Below are 17,888 nucleotides of genomic sequence, written 5' to 3'. Positions count from 1 at the left end.
TATGAATCTAAGGGCTTTGCTACATTTTTCATTGGTCTCATTTTCTATCTCATCACATTCCTTACTTTCCTTCATACCTTCATTTTCTGGCCTTCTATTAGGAGTCTGGTGCAAACCAATTTAATTTTGCTCAAAGCAGTCCAGAGCAATCCACCCTTAATAAATAAAAAAAACTACCTTCCACAAATTAGTCACAGGGAAGTGAAAGCATAAAGCAGCCAGAATTTGCTAGATAACTTTTCTGTAATTTCTCAACAACTGAGAATATTAAGACATAGATTTCAGTAATTTTTGGTCTCCTGATGCTCTTATTTCTCAAACCGTTTCCCCCTCTCCGTTCTCTTTAGGCACACATATGCACAATACTTGAAAGTTTTGCTCGTTTTTTTAAAAAAAAAAAAATCTAAGCAGGTTATGCAGTACCTTATATAATGTTGACACAGTCTGCCAACATCAAGACAACTCCGCATGTGTTAATACACACCTGTTACCTACAAGGCTTGAGTAAGGGAAAAGCAACCCACCCAGCTTAAGTCACGACTACACAGAATCAGGAGGTGTATTACAAATACTACTTTTCACTGGGGGACTGCAAAAAGCCTGAAAGCATGAATGAAGTGAAACCAACATGTTGGCCTGAGAGTGCCTCAGATGCATGTAAATTGTCCTGCACATCTCAGTCATAATTACCGTCCATTTTTGTTGCTGAGACCTGCAGCAGTTTTCTCAGTAGGAGGATTAAGTTGAATGCACAGACACAGGAGTATTTGTTGCTTTCAGGGTACTAGGCTGGATCTATCACAACATGCTGCATATCGTAGGCCAGTCTCAACAGAGTCAGGTCAAGAGAGAAATACAGTGCCATCTACACTCATATTAATCAAGAAAAACAGAACTGAAAGAAACTGTCATTATTCCCTACAGAAAATATCACTCCCACTTCTATTCCCAGAGAAGAGACCCCAAATCCTGCAGAGGGGAATCCACATGGCAGGAGGTGTGTATGTGTTCCCATATACTTATAAAAGAGAGAACTGCGTTCAAATAAAACTCTTAAAACTGCAGCGTGCTGGGTTCTGTGTGGCAGAAGAATTTGCTTTACACATGCAAAGAGCTGTTAATAACATAGAGATGAAGGATGACATATGAATAGACCAAGTGACTCTGCAGAAAGCCATGGAGGTGCTTGAACCACAGTTCCAATTAGATCTTCCTTTAAACACTTTAAAAGTGTTTATTATCATTAAATTTGCTCAAGTAAAAATGTTAGTAGAACATATAATAGGTCCATTTTTTTCTTTTCTGTTTAATACTGAAAGCTTTATTTTATTTTAACCAATTAATCTTGTTCTGTTTCAAAAGGTGTGTGAACACAGCAGGATAAAATCACTTATATTTGAGACTTCGCTATGTTAGTACAGTGAGTCATATAATAAAACTTTTAAAAGCAAGTTTTCTCTTGGGATTTATTATGTTGAAATAGCTACTTTCTATTTGCTATTAATGAAATATTTTATATAATGCATATTACTGATAGTAATGGCACTTCTATTAAAATCAAGTTTTCATTATTACTGCGTCATCTGACCTTTTGTCGCTCTTTGGTGTACGGGTCATCCGGACGACCTGTGGGAGGATTTAATCTAACTCCCATCTTCCTCAGAAAATTTTTTGTAAACTGGTCACAATCTATAATCTTATATTTTCGGGCATAAAGGATTACTTCTATGTTGATATTGAAGTGATCTATAGTATAGAACTGATCTTCATGAGGAGGTGGGAGTGGAATCCGATGCCGTCGAACAATAGTTCCTGTAAAAGAATTAGAATAAATTCATAATTATCCTTTGCTCTAAGAATCACTTCACAGACTTGCTAATTTGCTATGCCGATATGACCAAAACAGATGAAGCCACACGGGACAAACAAAATTATCCTTCATTCAGCAAAAGAACTATTAGGTAAGAGGATCCTTTTTATTAACAACAATACTTTACACTGATTGTCTTCTGGAACCTCAAGTTCTAGTATTTGACTGAAGTTAATACAGAAAATTACCACCTTCTGGAGCAAACAGGAAACCACTGGAATAAATACCCATTTGTTGGTGCAAACCTAACAGGTTAGTATTTTTTCAAAGTCTTTTTTCTCATTATGAAGAGAGAAGTCTTTTTTAGTTTTTCTGAAAAGCAACAGCAGTCTCCGGTACTCATTAGTATAATTGATTTTTCTTTAAAAAAGAAAACACACAAAAAGTTGTGCAAAAAACAGGTTGGGGGGGGCATGGGAGGGACAAGATTTGTCTGTACTCTCTGCAGGGTGAGGAGAGCCATATGTAACTAAGGTTAGAGAAAAAAACCTGCCCTACAAAGGAAAAAAGTGTGACCTATCAAGTATGGACACAGGCGCATTCAACTGAACTTCCTTAAGGAGCACACTGAAAGCAGAAACAACAGAGATGAGTTGGGCTGATTGCTGGGCTGCAGTCAAGAATCCATCTCAAAAATACAGAGCCAGGAACTCATAACCCATAATCTAACAGGAACACTGTCCAAAAGGAAAAGAAAGGTGGGGAGGGGAAAGGAGAAGAAAAAAGAGAGATATTTTAACTTTGTTAAAAAACGAACACACATTTGCTTATTGATAGTCTTTAAATGAAAGGACTGTTATTCTGAGAGCACTGTGTTTGTTTACATTTACCGCATTAAAAGAGAAGGAATCTGCTATTGATCTATCAGCTGAAAACTCACAAATACGCTGAAGAATTGGGTAATGCTTCAAAAGCACTCACTGCTGATGATTAAGAGACTGGAGCAGCTCTCACATGAGGAAAGGTGGAGAGAGCTGGTTTGGTTCAGCCTGGAACACAGATGGCTCGGGAGGAAAACTTATCAATGTTTATAAAAACCTGATGGTAGGGAATGAAGAAGATGAAGCCAGGCTTTTCTCCATGGTACCCACTTACAGGACAAGAGGCAATGGGCACAAATTAAAAGATGTACAATTCCATCTGAATACAAGAAAACACTTTTTTACTGTGAGGGTGATCAAACACCGGAACAGGCTGCCCAAAAAGGTTGTGAAGTCTCCATTACGGAGATACTTAAAACCCAACTGGACATGGCCCTGGACATCTGGTTCTAGCTGATCCTGCTTGGAGCAGGGGAGTTGGACCAGACACTCTTAAGATATCTCTTCCAACTTCAACAATTTTGCAATACTACAAATATTTCAGAAACAACTTATAAGCTACAGCCTCAGTAGGTTAAACAAATATGTAACACATACATTAAAGAAAGGTATGCAGCTGCAGATATGACAAGCTATGATTTATTCCAACTGAAGTTAGAGTTCACAAAGAATGGCAGATCAGCATAGCTGGGAGTAAACTCTTTTTTTCAACATTATGAGAGAACAAAAAGGACAACTGTGAAAGTTTTGCTCCATCAATACCTCAATATACTTGTGTGAAAATACCCTGCAGAGTAAAAACATGGTCCAGTCTTCAGCCTCAGGCTCTTTGCTGTGCTTACCAACCCCAACACCTCTAACAGCAGCTTCATAATGTGGATACCCACTGGCTAAGACCAGACAGGAACTACCAACCCATACTATTATAATAATTCCTTGACACCATAGGTTCCCAACAACTTTAGAATTACAGTAATTATAAAAGGTGCAACTTTAAGACAACTGCAATAAACGCACAAAAATTCCAAACCTAAAAATAATTCCAGTACTAACCTACTACTACAATAATAGTTTATTAGACAAAATTATCTAAAAGGTCTACCTCATTATGTCTCACTACAGAACTGCATCTCTTTCCAGTGCCCTTCAGCTGTGCATCTGGTAGTGTTTCCCACTGAGTCCCGTCTGACGATTTTCCAGCACTGCTATTTTGTTTTGGAGGTAGGTGAGGATGGAGGGGGGCCCTGGGGGGAGAGGGGTTAAAGAGAGGCAGAGGAAGAGGAAGAAAGATATCGCTGTGTGGTTTTGTTTGGTGTTTGAAGGGCCTTATTCCTAAGTTAGTCCATGGAAATTCTTTATTGTTAGCTTTATTTCCCTAAGGACTAATCTGTATGAAATACCTTCCACTACTACATTATCAGAGTTGTTTGTGAAATTCTAACTCCTACAATGAAAACATACCCTTAATTTTTCAGGGGAATAAAGCAACAAAGCAGATTTATTTTATGTTCCCATTAAAATAATTATTTAAGACCCATTCAGCATCCTGGTGTTTCACGTATACCAAATCCGACATTCTGGTTACTGACCTTTGTAAAATAAATTTGAACCTCTATCTGCTTAAACATGCTTATACATGTATTTAAGATGCATCCTCATGGAAATATTAGTTAGAAAACATGGTAATTAGCACATTTCAGCATGATGCAAAACTGCATCACATTACCATTAGCAAACCCACATACTTTAAAATATGTTACCTGATTTTGGCTAATCCTTGGGTCACTCCTACAAAAATCAGCAGATAATGTACTAAATCAGAACAGTTCTCCACATAAATGCAAATCCAGTTGAACCATCATTTTAGTGAAAATATAATGGTTGACAATTTTCTAATATGAGGTGTTTTCTGAGGGTATATTCACTTCAGAACTGGTGAATAAGCCTTCAGCTAGCTTTTCATATCACTTTTCAAAGTATAATACACATGCCTATTTTGTTCTGAGGGATAAGAATTTCCTTCCTAATGGAAAATGTCTTATAAAGATAATATCTGTAGCAATCCTTTGCTTTTATTAAGTATCACTGTGCTTGATCTACACATGTAGAGGATACATTTTATACTGTTGAATTTGAAATTTAATAAAACCTGATCAGTTGAGGTTAGGTCTCAGCATTTTTTAAATTGTCCTTCCTTCTGGAAAATAATTACATTTCTACTTCTAGAAATTTGCTGCAAGTTGTTAAAGGAGGATCTGGGTATGTGCAACACTCAGGCTGCTCAGGATTGATGGCTGTACTTGATGTTTCTTTCATCTTTTGTCAGTTTACTGAGCAGGCTATCCTGCTGCACCACCAAGCATTATTTTAAACATCTAAAGCTCTCCTCCTGTAAAGGGAGCTGGAGTACTGTTTTTCTCTGACAGTGGTGGTGGCATCGAGTTCCCACGCCATAATTTGTGGCGTATTTTCTTTTCTCTCAGGGCTTCTGATTACTTGGCAACTACAGCAGCAGCTTAAGGAGACCTTAACAGTAGTGAAGGCCTTTTGACTATGGGGCAGCTCATGAAGCTGGGCAGCAAATTATTCGGTCTCTGCTGCTACACTGCTCTGCAAAAGAAATAAAGGTGTATCAAGAATTTCCTCAGCACAGCTTTCTGACTCCCTCTGCACTACTCAAGAGTGCATTAGAGAGAGGAGAGGAATGGGTAACACCTGGAGTTCATACACTCTTTGACTGCTTGCACCAAAAGGAGGAGAAGCAACCACTACTATTCCTGCAATACAAAGAGTTCACCCCAATAAACAAGGGGGCTTCCTACATTCACTTATTCACCCGTGTCAGAACATAGCAAGGTCATGATTTGGCCACCATCAAGTATGGCAAAATCACAATTATTTCAAGGCCTCGGGGGAGGTCTTAAACTCTTAGATAATCGGTCATATTGGAGCAGCTGACTGCAACTTCACTTTCCCGCTTGTACTTTTCTCTTCAGCCAGCCGGCCTTGGGAACCCAGCCAGCAGGCAGCTCCACTCTCTTTTTCAGCTGGCTGACCTTGGGGAAACCAGCCAGCTGCTCCACTCTGCTCTGGCTTGCAGGGCCTGGATTGCACTGGAAGCTACAGTCAACCCCATGGGACAGAAACGACCTTCTGATAAGACAGTATCAGCCAGCCACAGTCCTGTTAACTGGGAATTAGATCTACAAAACACTTGCACTGCCATATCTAGCCTGGCTCTCTGTGGGAGAATTTATTTTTATATGGGAAGAATAATTAGCATTCTGGCTCTGGAAGAACATAGTGGAGTTTGTTATGTGGTCAAGTTTACTGTCCTTTTCACTCTGTACTCCCTTATCTTTAGTTCTTGTGCACTGTGATTGTCCTGATATTTTTTGCTTTGATTCTGGTTTCTCAAGTTCAGGTTGGCCTCTGCATTCCTTTGTGTTTTGCACTGAATTTCTGTGTTTGTGTAGATTTCTTCTAATATTTTCCAAAGTTCAAACTATAGCAAGGCAGTTTCCAAAATTAAATTAAGTTTAAATTTCAGTTATTTAGTAGCAACCTTATCTGTCCAAATTCGTGTCCAAGTACAGCAGCCAATTCCATAAAGCATTTTTTAAAGTCACTGAAATACATTTCCCACAGATCATTTACTTTGTCACTTGGAGATTTTGATCAATGGTAAAAGCACATTTTCTGGCTTTTTTTTGTCCTGAGCCAATTTGTTTAGTTTTGTAAAATTATAATCAAAGCTAGAAATTCTTCTAACTTCTTTGACAGCTGTTCCTTCACCAAATCATCCTGCAGTCCATAAGTCTCTCCAAGTTTTTTCCTGCAAAGCCACAAGTACTAACCACGTGGAGAGTACAGTGGGAAACTGCTACATTTCTCTGATCCCACCATGCTCAGGGACACCCATTCAGACCATCAAGCTCTCATTTGTGGGTTATGGCATAAACATGGGTAATCCCATGGCCTCAAGGCATTAACCAGCTAAGCTAAGAAGATCTACCTTTGATCTACCCCACCACCTGCCTTTGATCTACCCCACCACTGCTATATCTATTCTTCAAGAAGACTCCTGAGAACAGCCATTTCAGCTGTCTCTTTTACATCTTTTCCATGCGGGTAAACATCCAAGTTAAGGTCACCACCACCTTCTGCCTTCAACAGTTCAATTCCACTTTTTCCATCCCTGTTTTTTGCTGTTCCTTCTTTACACAACCCCTTTCCTGCCACTGCAGCTCTCCAACTGTTCACACAGACTGAGCCTATCCTGCTCTTTATGCTCCCACACTTCTTTCTTCATCCACATCCCCATGCCTGTGCTCTTTTGTGCACTGCCGTTTGCCTTTCAACAACCCAAGCTCTCCTGCAGTTGAACTCACTCTCCTCTACAAACCTCTGGCATTTGAATTAACTAAAACATTGTATTTTAGCAGATGTGCAGAGGACAGCATATGGTTAAGATCCTGAACTTCAGTTCAGTTCAGTTCCTCATCCTGTTACGACCTTTTCTGCCTGATCACGGGCAAGGTTTCATTCCTTTGTGCTTCAGTTTACCAGCTTCACAATGCAGACAGTTACACTGCTGTTGTTCTCAGGCTTACAAATACACAGTCAGGACAGGGAATTTGAATAATGTAAGAGATACATATATAATTGTAACAAAAGAAGGAATGGGCCAATTTTTTATTGAAAACAGAATAAGACTAGCAGTTAATGGTTTGGGATTTCTTTTTAAGACACACTGCTTTTGCATATATTCAACAACAAATAGTGCCTTTAAAATAACAACTTTATGTTTGTTCTTTAGTCATTGGAGCACGAAGTCAATGTCCAAGTGCATGTGAAAAAGAATCCTCTGCTAGGCATCTTCACCACCTTTTACCCTCTACATCATAACCTCTAGGATAATAAGAATATTTATATAGATGTTAATGATAAAGTATAGGCCCCAGATCTTCTCATCAACTCTGAAGCCTAAACACATTCCAAATAGTCCTTGGGCCTTTCAATCTACAGTATCTCTTCCTTCCTAAACACCATCAATATAGAGAGCTCCCTTACCAGCCCAGGTACAGCAACAAATAAATTAAGTGCACTTTTGAGATCCCAGAACATTTTAATCCATCAGTTTAATACATTGTGTGTACACATTTGTGCCACCTGAAGTACTGACACAAAGTTGTAGAGGCCTTCAAAACATCCTTGCATGGAAGACTGAGAGAATTCCTGTTTCTCTCTAATATTATTCAGTTAATTTTAGATCCCATACTGAAGGTGAATCCAACAACACAAGATACAACCAAGGAAATAGGGGGAAATTGTAGCCTTCCTGTCACCACAGGAACGTGACTAGACTGCCAGGAACATCAGGCCTGAAGGGGCAGCCTGCACAACCCATACTACAAAGACAATGAAAATGACTCGTTCCTATAGCTAGATTCAAAGGAATCAGCTCTGAATTTGCTTTATCCTGCTCTAATGAACCTGGTTTCCACCTTCCCTCTCAAAGACATCCCCTCTACTTCCCAGGTTAACTGCACTTCCTTTGTCGATGGTTATTTGTTCTAAGCCACAAAATCCAGAAACAGCCACTCCCATTCCTGTGACACACGTCAAGGAAAACCTAAACCAGATGATACCCCCTCCGTGTACTCATATGTGTGAGGCAGGAGACAAGTAACTTCTAAGTTCCCAGGAGAAGAGATTCAACATTCTTTTCTCCAGGTCTTGAAAAAGCACTTGCTCAGGTAGGAGTAGGATGAAGTTTCTCTGAATTCAAAATCAGTTCCTGCTGAAGACCCAACAAGATTTCTGGCAAGAAGAACTATTGACACAGGGAGAGCAGGGCCTGAATACTGATTTAAGAAAAGATTCACAGGTAATTTTATCCCAGGTCTAACAGTAATAATGCATGTAACACTGTCAAATATTATCCTACTCTGTAGACAGAAATGGATAGTATCTGCTCATCTTGAAAAAAAATACAGTTGTTAAATAGTTAACTTATTTTCAAAAAATGCTGTGCTAAGATCCACCAGAATGTACAAAATATCTTTGGGGACTGGGAGGCGCAGTCATCCCAAGATACTCATCCCAAGACATCCTGCTTGTCTGGACTATATCCCTTGAAAACTTTTTTAATTCTGGCAGTGACCCATAAACACCAAGAAGCAGCAGCTGTGTTCCCCTTCTGCAACAGGATGTTGACCGCTAGATCACAGTTTCTAAATGTAAACCAAGTCCATTAATACTCCAGTAAATCAGCTCAGTAAACCCTCCTCCAAAAGTCCTCAGGCTGGCCAACATGCAGTGATGTGACACTGAGGCAACGCAGCTTCTTAGAGGCATCAAGGAAAAATTACTGTGCCAAGGGCAGTTTAATCATAAAAGAGCCAACAGCCAGAGGCACAAAAGGCGCTCTCCTTCAATAAGGGCAGAGATACTGCAGCAGCTAATGAACAATTACAGAGCTGCCGCTAGAGAACTTACTGTCAGTGCCAAGATGAGAGGAGCCAGGCTCAGGAATGGAGATCTAGAACGCAAATTGCTTTTGCAGAAGTGACACAACACTGACAAAAGACCTACTATCATATGATTTCAAAAGAGAAAAAATGACATGTTTGAGTATGGGAAAGGATTCTGCCTTACAAAACCTACATCTTCAGAAACTAAGACAATAAAAAAGTTCACATTATGATCCATAACAAGAAAAGGCAGTTATAGCTGTTCACTTACATCCTATTTTAACTATAAGAAGTCACATTACGTATCCTTTGGAATGGACCAAGACTGTACTGAAGAAGGACATAAAGGGTAAAAAGAAGAGTACTATTAAAAATAGATACCTTGAGTTATGCCACTATTTTTCACTTGGGGTTCAATCACTTGAATTGTATCATCTTCAAGGTAGAAGTATATTTTACAGTGTCTGATTCTATATAGCTCTTGATTTTTGTCAGGCACTTCTTCCTCAAAATAGGCATCAAAAGACAATACCTATTAAAAACAATAAATAAGTATAAAGCAACAAAATCTCCAGTGCTTTTGCAAAACATGTCAATAAAATAAACTTGTATAGATTACAAGTAACTACATGTATGGATTTCAGGAGGTAGATTTATTTCTCAGAAATGTAAGAACAGAAATCCACATTAAATCACATAAATTTAAAATTCTTTGCTTGGCATTTTTATTATCACAACATCTAAGCAGAGATGGAACTCTAAAGTAAAGAAATAAATCAAATATAAAACTATCAGCAGGCTGCTTGGAAAAGCTTCTGAACAAAGCACTTTTGATAACACAATGAGCTACCTAGGTCCTGAAGCAAATTTTAGACAGCTATTCAATGAATTGCTGGAAAATAAAGTGCATTATGACAGTAATAGCTTTACCATTGAGGTAAGTGGAAAGGAGAGTTCTTTTTAAGCAGATCCTGCAAGCTGTCTAATGAATGGTACTGAAGGCTATCAGAGAGAAATGACATTTTTCAGGAGTCATTTAGAGCTGTGCAATACTGGCATTTCAGAACTTACCTGGTTCTCCAATTCAGCGAGTGGGGAAATCTCCGGGAGTATGCCAACTCATCTTCATGGCCTCTTGCAATAGCAATAATGCAAGAAAAAAACCCTTCATAGGTGAGGTGCTCAGGGGTTTACTACAGTGGCCTTTATGTCTGGAGATCTCAGCTCAAACTCTGCAAACTATTACACAAGTTTTGCACTTCTTGGTCTTTAATCACCAAGAACAATTTTAAGGGAATGTGCAAGAAGTATCTACTTAGTAGTGAATTATCTACCAGGATGCTTGCTGTGGTAAGTATGTGCAGGAAGGCACACCTCTCCAACCCCCCAACAAGATTTGGGTCAAATCAGTGCCAATTCATACTTCATTCTTCACAATGATTCTATTTAATAAATTCAATTACCTTTATTTCTGATCCATTAGACAAACCAAAGCACTGAAAAAAAGACAACTTAGCTGTTCCCTATGTTTCAGTGAGCATCTGGCAGACCATGGCTTGAAAATGTTTGAAATCTAGTAAGGTGGCCAAGATCCCTATATGACAGAACAGACCGGTTAATAGTCTGTATTCCTTTACCATGTGCCTTTGAGAACCTTAAAGTACTTCCATGAATACTAACAACAGAGATTTTAAAACACCCTAATAGACAAACACAACCTCTTTTTCTACAGCTGGGGACAGAGAGCTAGCGGCTTGCTCAGGAGCACACAAGAACAGCCACCCTGTGTCCTAGTCAGACTTCTCAATAGGCCACTCTCTCTTCTCTCAGGCAGGTTAAGTGCAGGATGAGGAAAACTCTGTTTCCACAAACTATTTCAAAGGCTAAAATCCCACTGATTTTCAGCATGCATCAAACAATATGACACGTCTAGTTTTGGCATCAACTCTCCTGCACTGTGACATACCATCATTAGAGAAATAATATTTAAATTATAATCAAATTACATGACTGTTACCTGTTAAACCTGATGGCATTAAATCTCAAAAGAATCTAGACACTCTCAGTTATGGTTTAAGTAGTACAATATGCAAGATTCTGAACAACCTACAGCCAAAATAGTTGAAAATAAATAAAAAGTCGTTCTGGCCACATGTAATTTTTAACTGTGGATTTCACTGTTTCATGTATCAAACATAAAAAACCACTGGATACAACATCTCATGTATAACAGAGCCAACACAAACTCTATCATCCTTTAACATCTCTTCTTCCTTCCATTTGTCTAAACATTGGTGTATAGTGCTGGTTTTGGTGACCAAGGTATCCTTCCCCCAGTTACTATTCTGGAACAACCAGAAGCCTTGTGTAAATCTCTTGAATACTTCAGGGGACTTAAAAGGAATTATGGTGAAACCACTAAATCCTGGTCTGAACATCCTGGGGTTCAGCTGACAGGGAGCGGAATTTCTTTCCTTGCCCATCTGCTGATAAACCATGCAACGATTGGAAACTTCCTTAGGTGCTGTACCCTCTTCTCCCTGTTCTGCTAGTCCCACTACGGTCGTTTGACAGACATATTGTTCAAGTGCCCTATTTGATTACTAATTGTTCTTAATTTGGTCAATGATCTTTTCGGAGAATGGTTGTCTCCTGAGACACCAGTCAAGCAAAATGGTATGTTTGCACAGATCTCCAAGCACAATCAGGTCCTAAATACACTGTATTTATTTCCTTCACGAAGCATACACCTATGTCCTGGTTTACTCCATTCAAGGAGTTTGTGCAAGTTCTTTTGCACTTCATTGTTTATTCTCTTTATACCCTTATCAACATTCTAGTGTATGACTGAAATATATGCAGCAGCCAACTGCAATGTTGCAGATCAAAACAGATGACTCAGGAAGGGTGAGGAGGGGAAGGAACAATAAAGAAGATAACTTTTCATTTTAAAGCAAAGTTAATTTTAAAAATATTTGAAAAGTAACACTTCCTAACTCATGTCTCATCTGTAGTACATTGCTGTGTGCAAAGTTCCCATCCCATGCTTAAAAAGTTAAATGTTACCTATGAAAACCAAAAGTAACAACTATTGAATAAACTCTGTGGCATTTTGTAAAGTTGGCTCAAAGTTTCCCTGGCACCTGTGGTAGTCAAATTATAAACATAGTTTCAAGCCCAGGAGGCCTTGTGTGTGTACTTAATGGTAAAAGAAATTCAATTTACACCTGCTTCCTATTAGGCATATGAAATTGCAAAAACTGTTTCTCAACCTACTTAATAATGAAGTTTTATGCCTGTCCTTCCTCCAATTACTATGGTACTGCTGAAAGTGAGAAACCAAATAAAAATGGCAAGAAAGCAGACTACATTTAAAAAGATAAACACCTACTCAAACCATTTTTCATGTAGTCAATTCTGCTGAGTCACAAACTGCAGCACTGGAGGACATAGCTGCATTCTTGGCTCTTAACTGGGGAAGCTATATTAGTTGGGTAGTACCCTTTAACAGTCTGTAATGAATACAAACACATGAGCCCTCCAGAGGCCAATTCTGAACCTGCAAACTCCTGTCTTCTATTGCCCTGTGGAGGAAAACACTGACTAGAGAAGGAACGTCAGAAGGCCAGCTGGCTCATCTCACCAGCCAGGTTCAGTGCCTGATGCTCAGCGGCAGGTCCCCACTGCCTCCTACCTAACCCCTTTCCTTCATCAACTTGGGTCCAACTCCTGCTAACTTACATATGGCCCTGAGAAGCCAATGCACACCCCCTCGTTGAAAGAAGGATGCAGATAAAGCAAGTGCAGGATTGGCTGAAAGCTTAACACTTTGGCACGTTAGAACAATTCATACATGAGGACACTGCTGAAAACCACGTGAGCAGTACTTCAGGATTTCAGGGGCAATGCTAACCAAAGTCACATGTATCTGTTCAAGCCTTACATTTTCCTGTAGTAGTTCTGGTCTGCCAAAGAGACGAATATGTAATTGTGCTGTAATTACCTGCATGGCTTTTCTTTTAAAGCAAAAATTATGAGATTAGCCATTCTTCCCAATATTTAAATACCATAATCATTTAGTCATGCAACATTTCTGCGATCTGCTGAATGATTTCTTTTGCTGGATCATTTTCCTTCTCTGATTGTAGGCTTTTAGCTTCAGAAATAAAACATTGCTAAGTAGAATTCAGTGTAAATTTAAACATGGAAAGTAATGACAGTGTGCTACAAAATCTGTACCATCACAGATTACAGTTATTTGATAACTCTCTAGCTTTAAAGGTGTCACTACATTCTTGCAAATAAAAAAATATTAATTTTAAATTCCTTGTCTATAATAGACAAAATCTACCTATATTACACATGAACAGATCACACAAAAGTCAGGAGCACTCTCAGCAAGCCAGCATGATGGTATAAGAGAATTCCAAGCCTATAGCACTCCACTGAGGTTAATGGTTCCCAAGTGCCCATGCACATTTTTCTCCTGGACTGGGCCTACTTTACATTCATTCTTACCAGGTTGCCAAATAATTCCTTTACTGTTACTATTTTCACTAAAAAGAAATGTGTCAACCACTCCTTTATTATATCCTATAGAAGATGTACCCCAATACATAAATATTTTAATGTGTTGCTGTATGGCAATATATATGTTTATACTAATTGTCCAATATACCAATATGAAGGAAAAATAGATGTTACCACTCTTTTTGTCTATCTAGGAGCTTTTTTTGCATGCACAAAATAATCTGAAATATCTGACTAACTGAATTTCACCTTTATACTATCTTTGTCATATTGTAGCCATTCATAAAAAACAGAATCAGATTTCTACGTACCTGCTTGTCAAATGCTACCCAAGCAGGAGCATCACTTCCCATCCCTTCAGGAAACACGCTGTATGTAGATTTCAGCTTCTGACCAGGTAATGGTTCACCTCCTATTCCAGGTTTACCTTCTCCAACCAGCATAGCAACATTATTGCAGTAACCCCAGTGCTGTGACTTGTGGAACTTTTCTTTCCCTATCTGTCAAAAGTTTGGAAGAAAAAGAGAAAAAAAATCTGTGTGTTTGTTTTTAAATCCGTAAGTATTAACAGTCCAGGCGAGGGGGATTAATCATGTCAAAGTTTCTCTATAATTACTTTTAATACAGAGTCTAAAAACCTGTAACAACTGGAATGCTGCAAGTGAAGTGACATATTCGGTGGTCAATTTGCCAACCTTATAGTAGAAAATGGAAAAATATTCCAGTAATTTACCCAGGCTGAGAGACAGGATGATACCAGCTGTTTTCCCCCTACCTCCTTCCCTGCAACAAGGATTGAGCCATGTGGTAGAAAGAAGCAAGTCACCCCTGAGAACTGTTGCAAAAGGTAGAGGGGAAAAGCCTTTTCTATAGATCTCCAGAGGACAAATGGAAACAGTTCAGGAGTACCCAGAGAACAGCCTGCTCTCATTACTTATGTCAAAGATCTTATTTACACTTGCATCCCCAAGTGCAAAATAAATAGCTCTATACTAGGGAATACACTTGAATTTTAGGAGGTTGGATCTGAATCAAAAGACAAAATATTCATTCTGTCTGGGCTTATTCCAAAACAAGGTCTCTGTAGAGATTTCTTTATATTATTACTATTTTTTCAGGCAATTAAGGATGGAGTGTTTAAAAGAATATGCACAACCAACTGCAAAGGAACCCATCTTGCCTACTCGCATTTCTTGGCTGGGGCTGAAGCCGGTCTTAAACCAATGCAGAAAAGCCTCTGGCCTCACATGAGTATCAGTCCTGCCTGCGGGAATGTCCCTCCTCACGAGCTGCCTGCTTTGCTGGCCACTTCCCTCGAACGGAGGCAGCCGGTGTGAGCTGCACTCAGGCAGCAATCCCCTAACGACCCCACACATCAGTCTCACACGAGAGGACAGGGAAATAGGAAAAGCCAACAGAAAGCTCCACTAACCCTTCCTCCCATGAGCAGCAATCCTGACTCGTCAGCTCCTCTCGCTCTGCTATTCCTCCCTCTCTCGCCCTCTCAAATCCTGGAAACACTTTGTCTCGGAAGGGAGAGGGGGGGCCCTGGGTAGCTGCACCCCAGCACACCTAATAAGGGGAGATGGAGACTACCACAGCTGTGCCCTCCCTCGGCCTGGGACTGGGTGAACATGAGGGAAGATGAAGCTGAAGGGGGAGGAACTGATGTTATGGGTGAGCACAGAGAAGGCCCTGAGTAGAGGAAAAGGCTGGACAGCAAAATTTTTCATAGCAGCACCAGAGCAGGTATGTCAGTAAAGTAGCAGAGGGACAAAATTTCCTCCTCCACTACATCTGGAATTCTGGGCATCGCTAATTATCACATGCATATATTTAAACCATTACACCCCAAAAAGGTGTAGACAACTCTTAAGTTACTATCATAAATCAAAAAAACAGTACAAATAATAGTTTTTCATCATGGCAACATTCAAGTGCTCCAAGATAACGTAACACACGCTCAGCACAGTAGTTGTGGGAACAAGCACAAGCAGCGAAGCATCAAAACCTGAAAGTAACCAAGTAGTCATTTCATTCTGCCAATATGAAAGAGGACTTTGAAAGGCAACAGCTAACCAGCATCATGGCTCATAACATTCAACGCTCGTATATACAAACTACTGCACACTGCAGGTTACAGTCTGAACTGTTCTTCACCTGCCTTGTGGTGCTCTAAATCCAGTGACACAGGGCGGAGAGCTGCCCGTGATACTAACAGCTCAATCACTACTTTAGCTTAACCTTGGCTTAAAATCCTTTTGCATACCACCTTTGCAAGGACGGTGGTATGCAAAATAATAAATGACTTACTACTTTTACAAATTATTATTTTTAATACCATAATAATCAATAGCCATACCTTGCTTAGGTTAACAAAAGCTGGGCTAGCCAGCACCCTTTGAAGCAGTCATTCCAAAACGAGATAAGGTTTGCGTACTGGGGACAGTAATGATCGAGAGTAGGGAAGCACTTCCCCAAAGAAAATATTTCAAAGGTAAGCAATGTTTTGAATAGAGGTGAACAAAAAGGGCACATGACAAGTATCATAGTTTAAAGAATAATACAAAGGAAAAAAGAAGTACTTCTGAACCATATGTTTATAACTCAAGAAGTTACTGAATTCAAGGTTTACTGAATAAAAGAGAAAATCAATAAAAAGAAATACTTGTTTGTGTAATGACTAGTTAGTCCACAGGCCACCCTGCCACACAGCATTGCTCAAGCCAGGAATTTAACAAGGTTAAAAAGAGAGCTGCATATTTGCAGGACTAATGCCCAAAATAAAATATTTAATATCAGCACATTTTTTTTGAGCTCTGATATAAAATACCATGCACAGTGCACAGTGTAAGCACTGACATCTAGGCATTAGGAGCAGATCTTCATGTGTCATCCCACCCCTCCCACGAGAAGTGAGCACAGATGCTCTCCTGGTACAGGACTCTGGAACAGACAGGAACTTATGGGGTCTGGCACCCGCTTTGTAACACATCTGCACTTGGGATGGTTTCCACCCTCTTCTTTGGGTGCTACTGAGCTGCCCTTTCTTCTATTTATTTATTTTTTAATAATTTTGTTCCTCAGAGGATAAAGAGTTGGGGAGAGGTCATAATGGAAGGGAGCTTTCTGCATTTATCAGTCCAAATGTGGAATAACTATAGTCAAGCTGAGTTTTAAAAGGGAAATTTCTAGGCAGAAACATCTGACTTATACTGAAGGTGCTATAGAACAGATCCACTTTTTGGCACAGCAAGTATTTAATTATTTTCCCCCTATTACCAACGCATGAGTTAGGGAGAAAGACATAGTTATCAAAGCACAGTGAGGGTGGCAGTTTTCCTGAGCAAAGGAAAGTTTTTCACGTCCTCAAAGCTTCTTCTAGAAGCATTTGCTGTTCATCTGTTTCTGGGTTTTGGTGAGCTACAGTGTGGTAAAGTGTTCATCAAAGTAATCCAGGTTTGCTCCTGCTGGAAATTTTCCAGAATTTAGGGATGAATTTGCAACATCGTTCACAGTTTGATATGAAAAACACAGCCCAACAGCTGCAATTCTGTTAAGAATCTTTTGCGGCATTCTTGTAACTTTTTAGGGTTCAACAGAAAGACTATTTTAGATTTCCAATCAAAGAATTACTTAATAGCCCCTTCTCCACGAAAAGCACCTAAATCCATATGCAAAATAATCTCATCTAAAAGTCTGTACAGTTATTTCTTAAAAAAAACAAACGAAACCAACAACAACAAAAAACAAAAACAAAAGAAAATTTAAGAAAAAGAGTAATTATAATTGAAGATCACAAAAGAAAAAAAATGACATTTGGGAAACTTCAGCTAATGAACTCAAGAGCACATTCAGCCTAAAATAGTGACAGAACATCATGTTACCTCCACAGTAATATTAAATGACTTCTAAAACAAATCTGTATCAGTGCAGGGAAAGAGCTTTACTGTGTCTGCTGTGCTAATGCAGCTAAACTGAACAGGCTGTAGATCTGCTGAACAAAGCTGGTCATTTTCTGTGCGGTGAGCCTGAAATAAATATTGAGGATACATTCAATAGTGACTAATGCAAAGGTCAGGATTCTCTGACTGCAGCTATTGGCTTTGCAAACTCAGCCACTGCAGTCCTTGGGGAACACTGCCTCATGCTCCCTCCATCTTGCTCTTTAATAATACTCTGGTACAGAGA

The 17,888-nt window shown here is 39.4% G+C and overlaps 1 protein-coding gene across 2 annotated transcripts in view; it reads right to left on the bottom strand.

The window, feature by feature from the left end:
* The window catches only part of EFHC2 (EF-hand domain containing 2), a 63,722-nt gene that overhangs the window by 40,086 nt on the left and 5,748 nt on the right, over positions 1–17,888 (bottom strand). For both annotated transcript variants that reach the window (XM_074858487.1, XM_074858488.1), the window contains exons 2-4: positions 14,009–14,197; positions 9,549–9,699; positions 1,589–1,812 (exon numbers count right to left, since the gene is read on the bottom strand). In XM_074858487.1, the coding sequence (XP_074714588.1) occupies positions 1,589–1,812; positions 9,549–9,699; positions 14,009–14,197 (564 nt within the window). The remainder of the gene's footprint in view (positions 1–1,588; positions 1,813–9,548; positions 9,700–14,008; positions 14,198–17,888) is intronic.

This window comes from Strix uralensis, chromosome 2, assembly GCF_047716275.1.
Source record: "Strix uralensis isolate ZFMK-TIS-50842 chromosome 2, bStrUra1, whole genome shotgun sequence".
Lineage (NCBI taxonomy): Eukaryota > Metazoa > Chordata > Aves > Strigiformes > Strigidae > Strix > Strix uralensis.
This window is presented reverse-complemented; position numbering and strand designations above follow the sequence as displayed.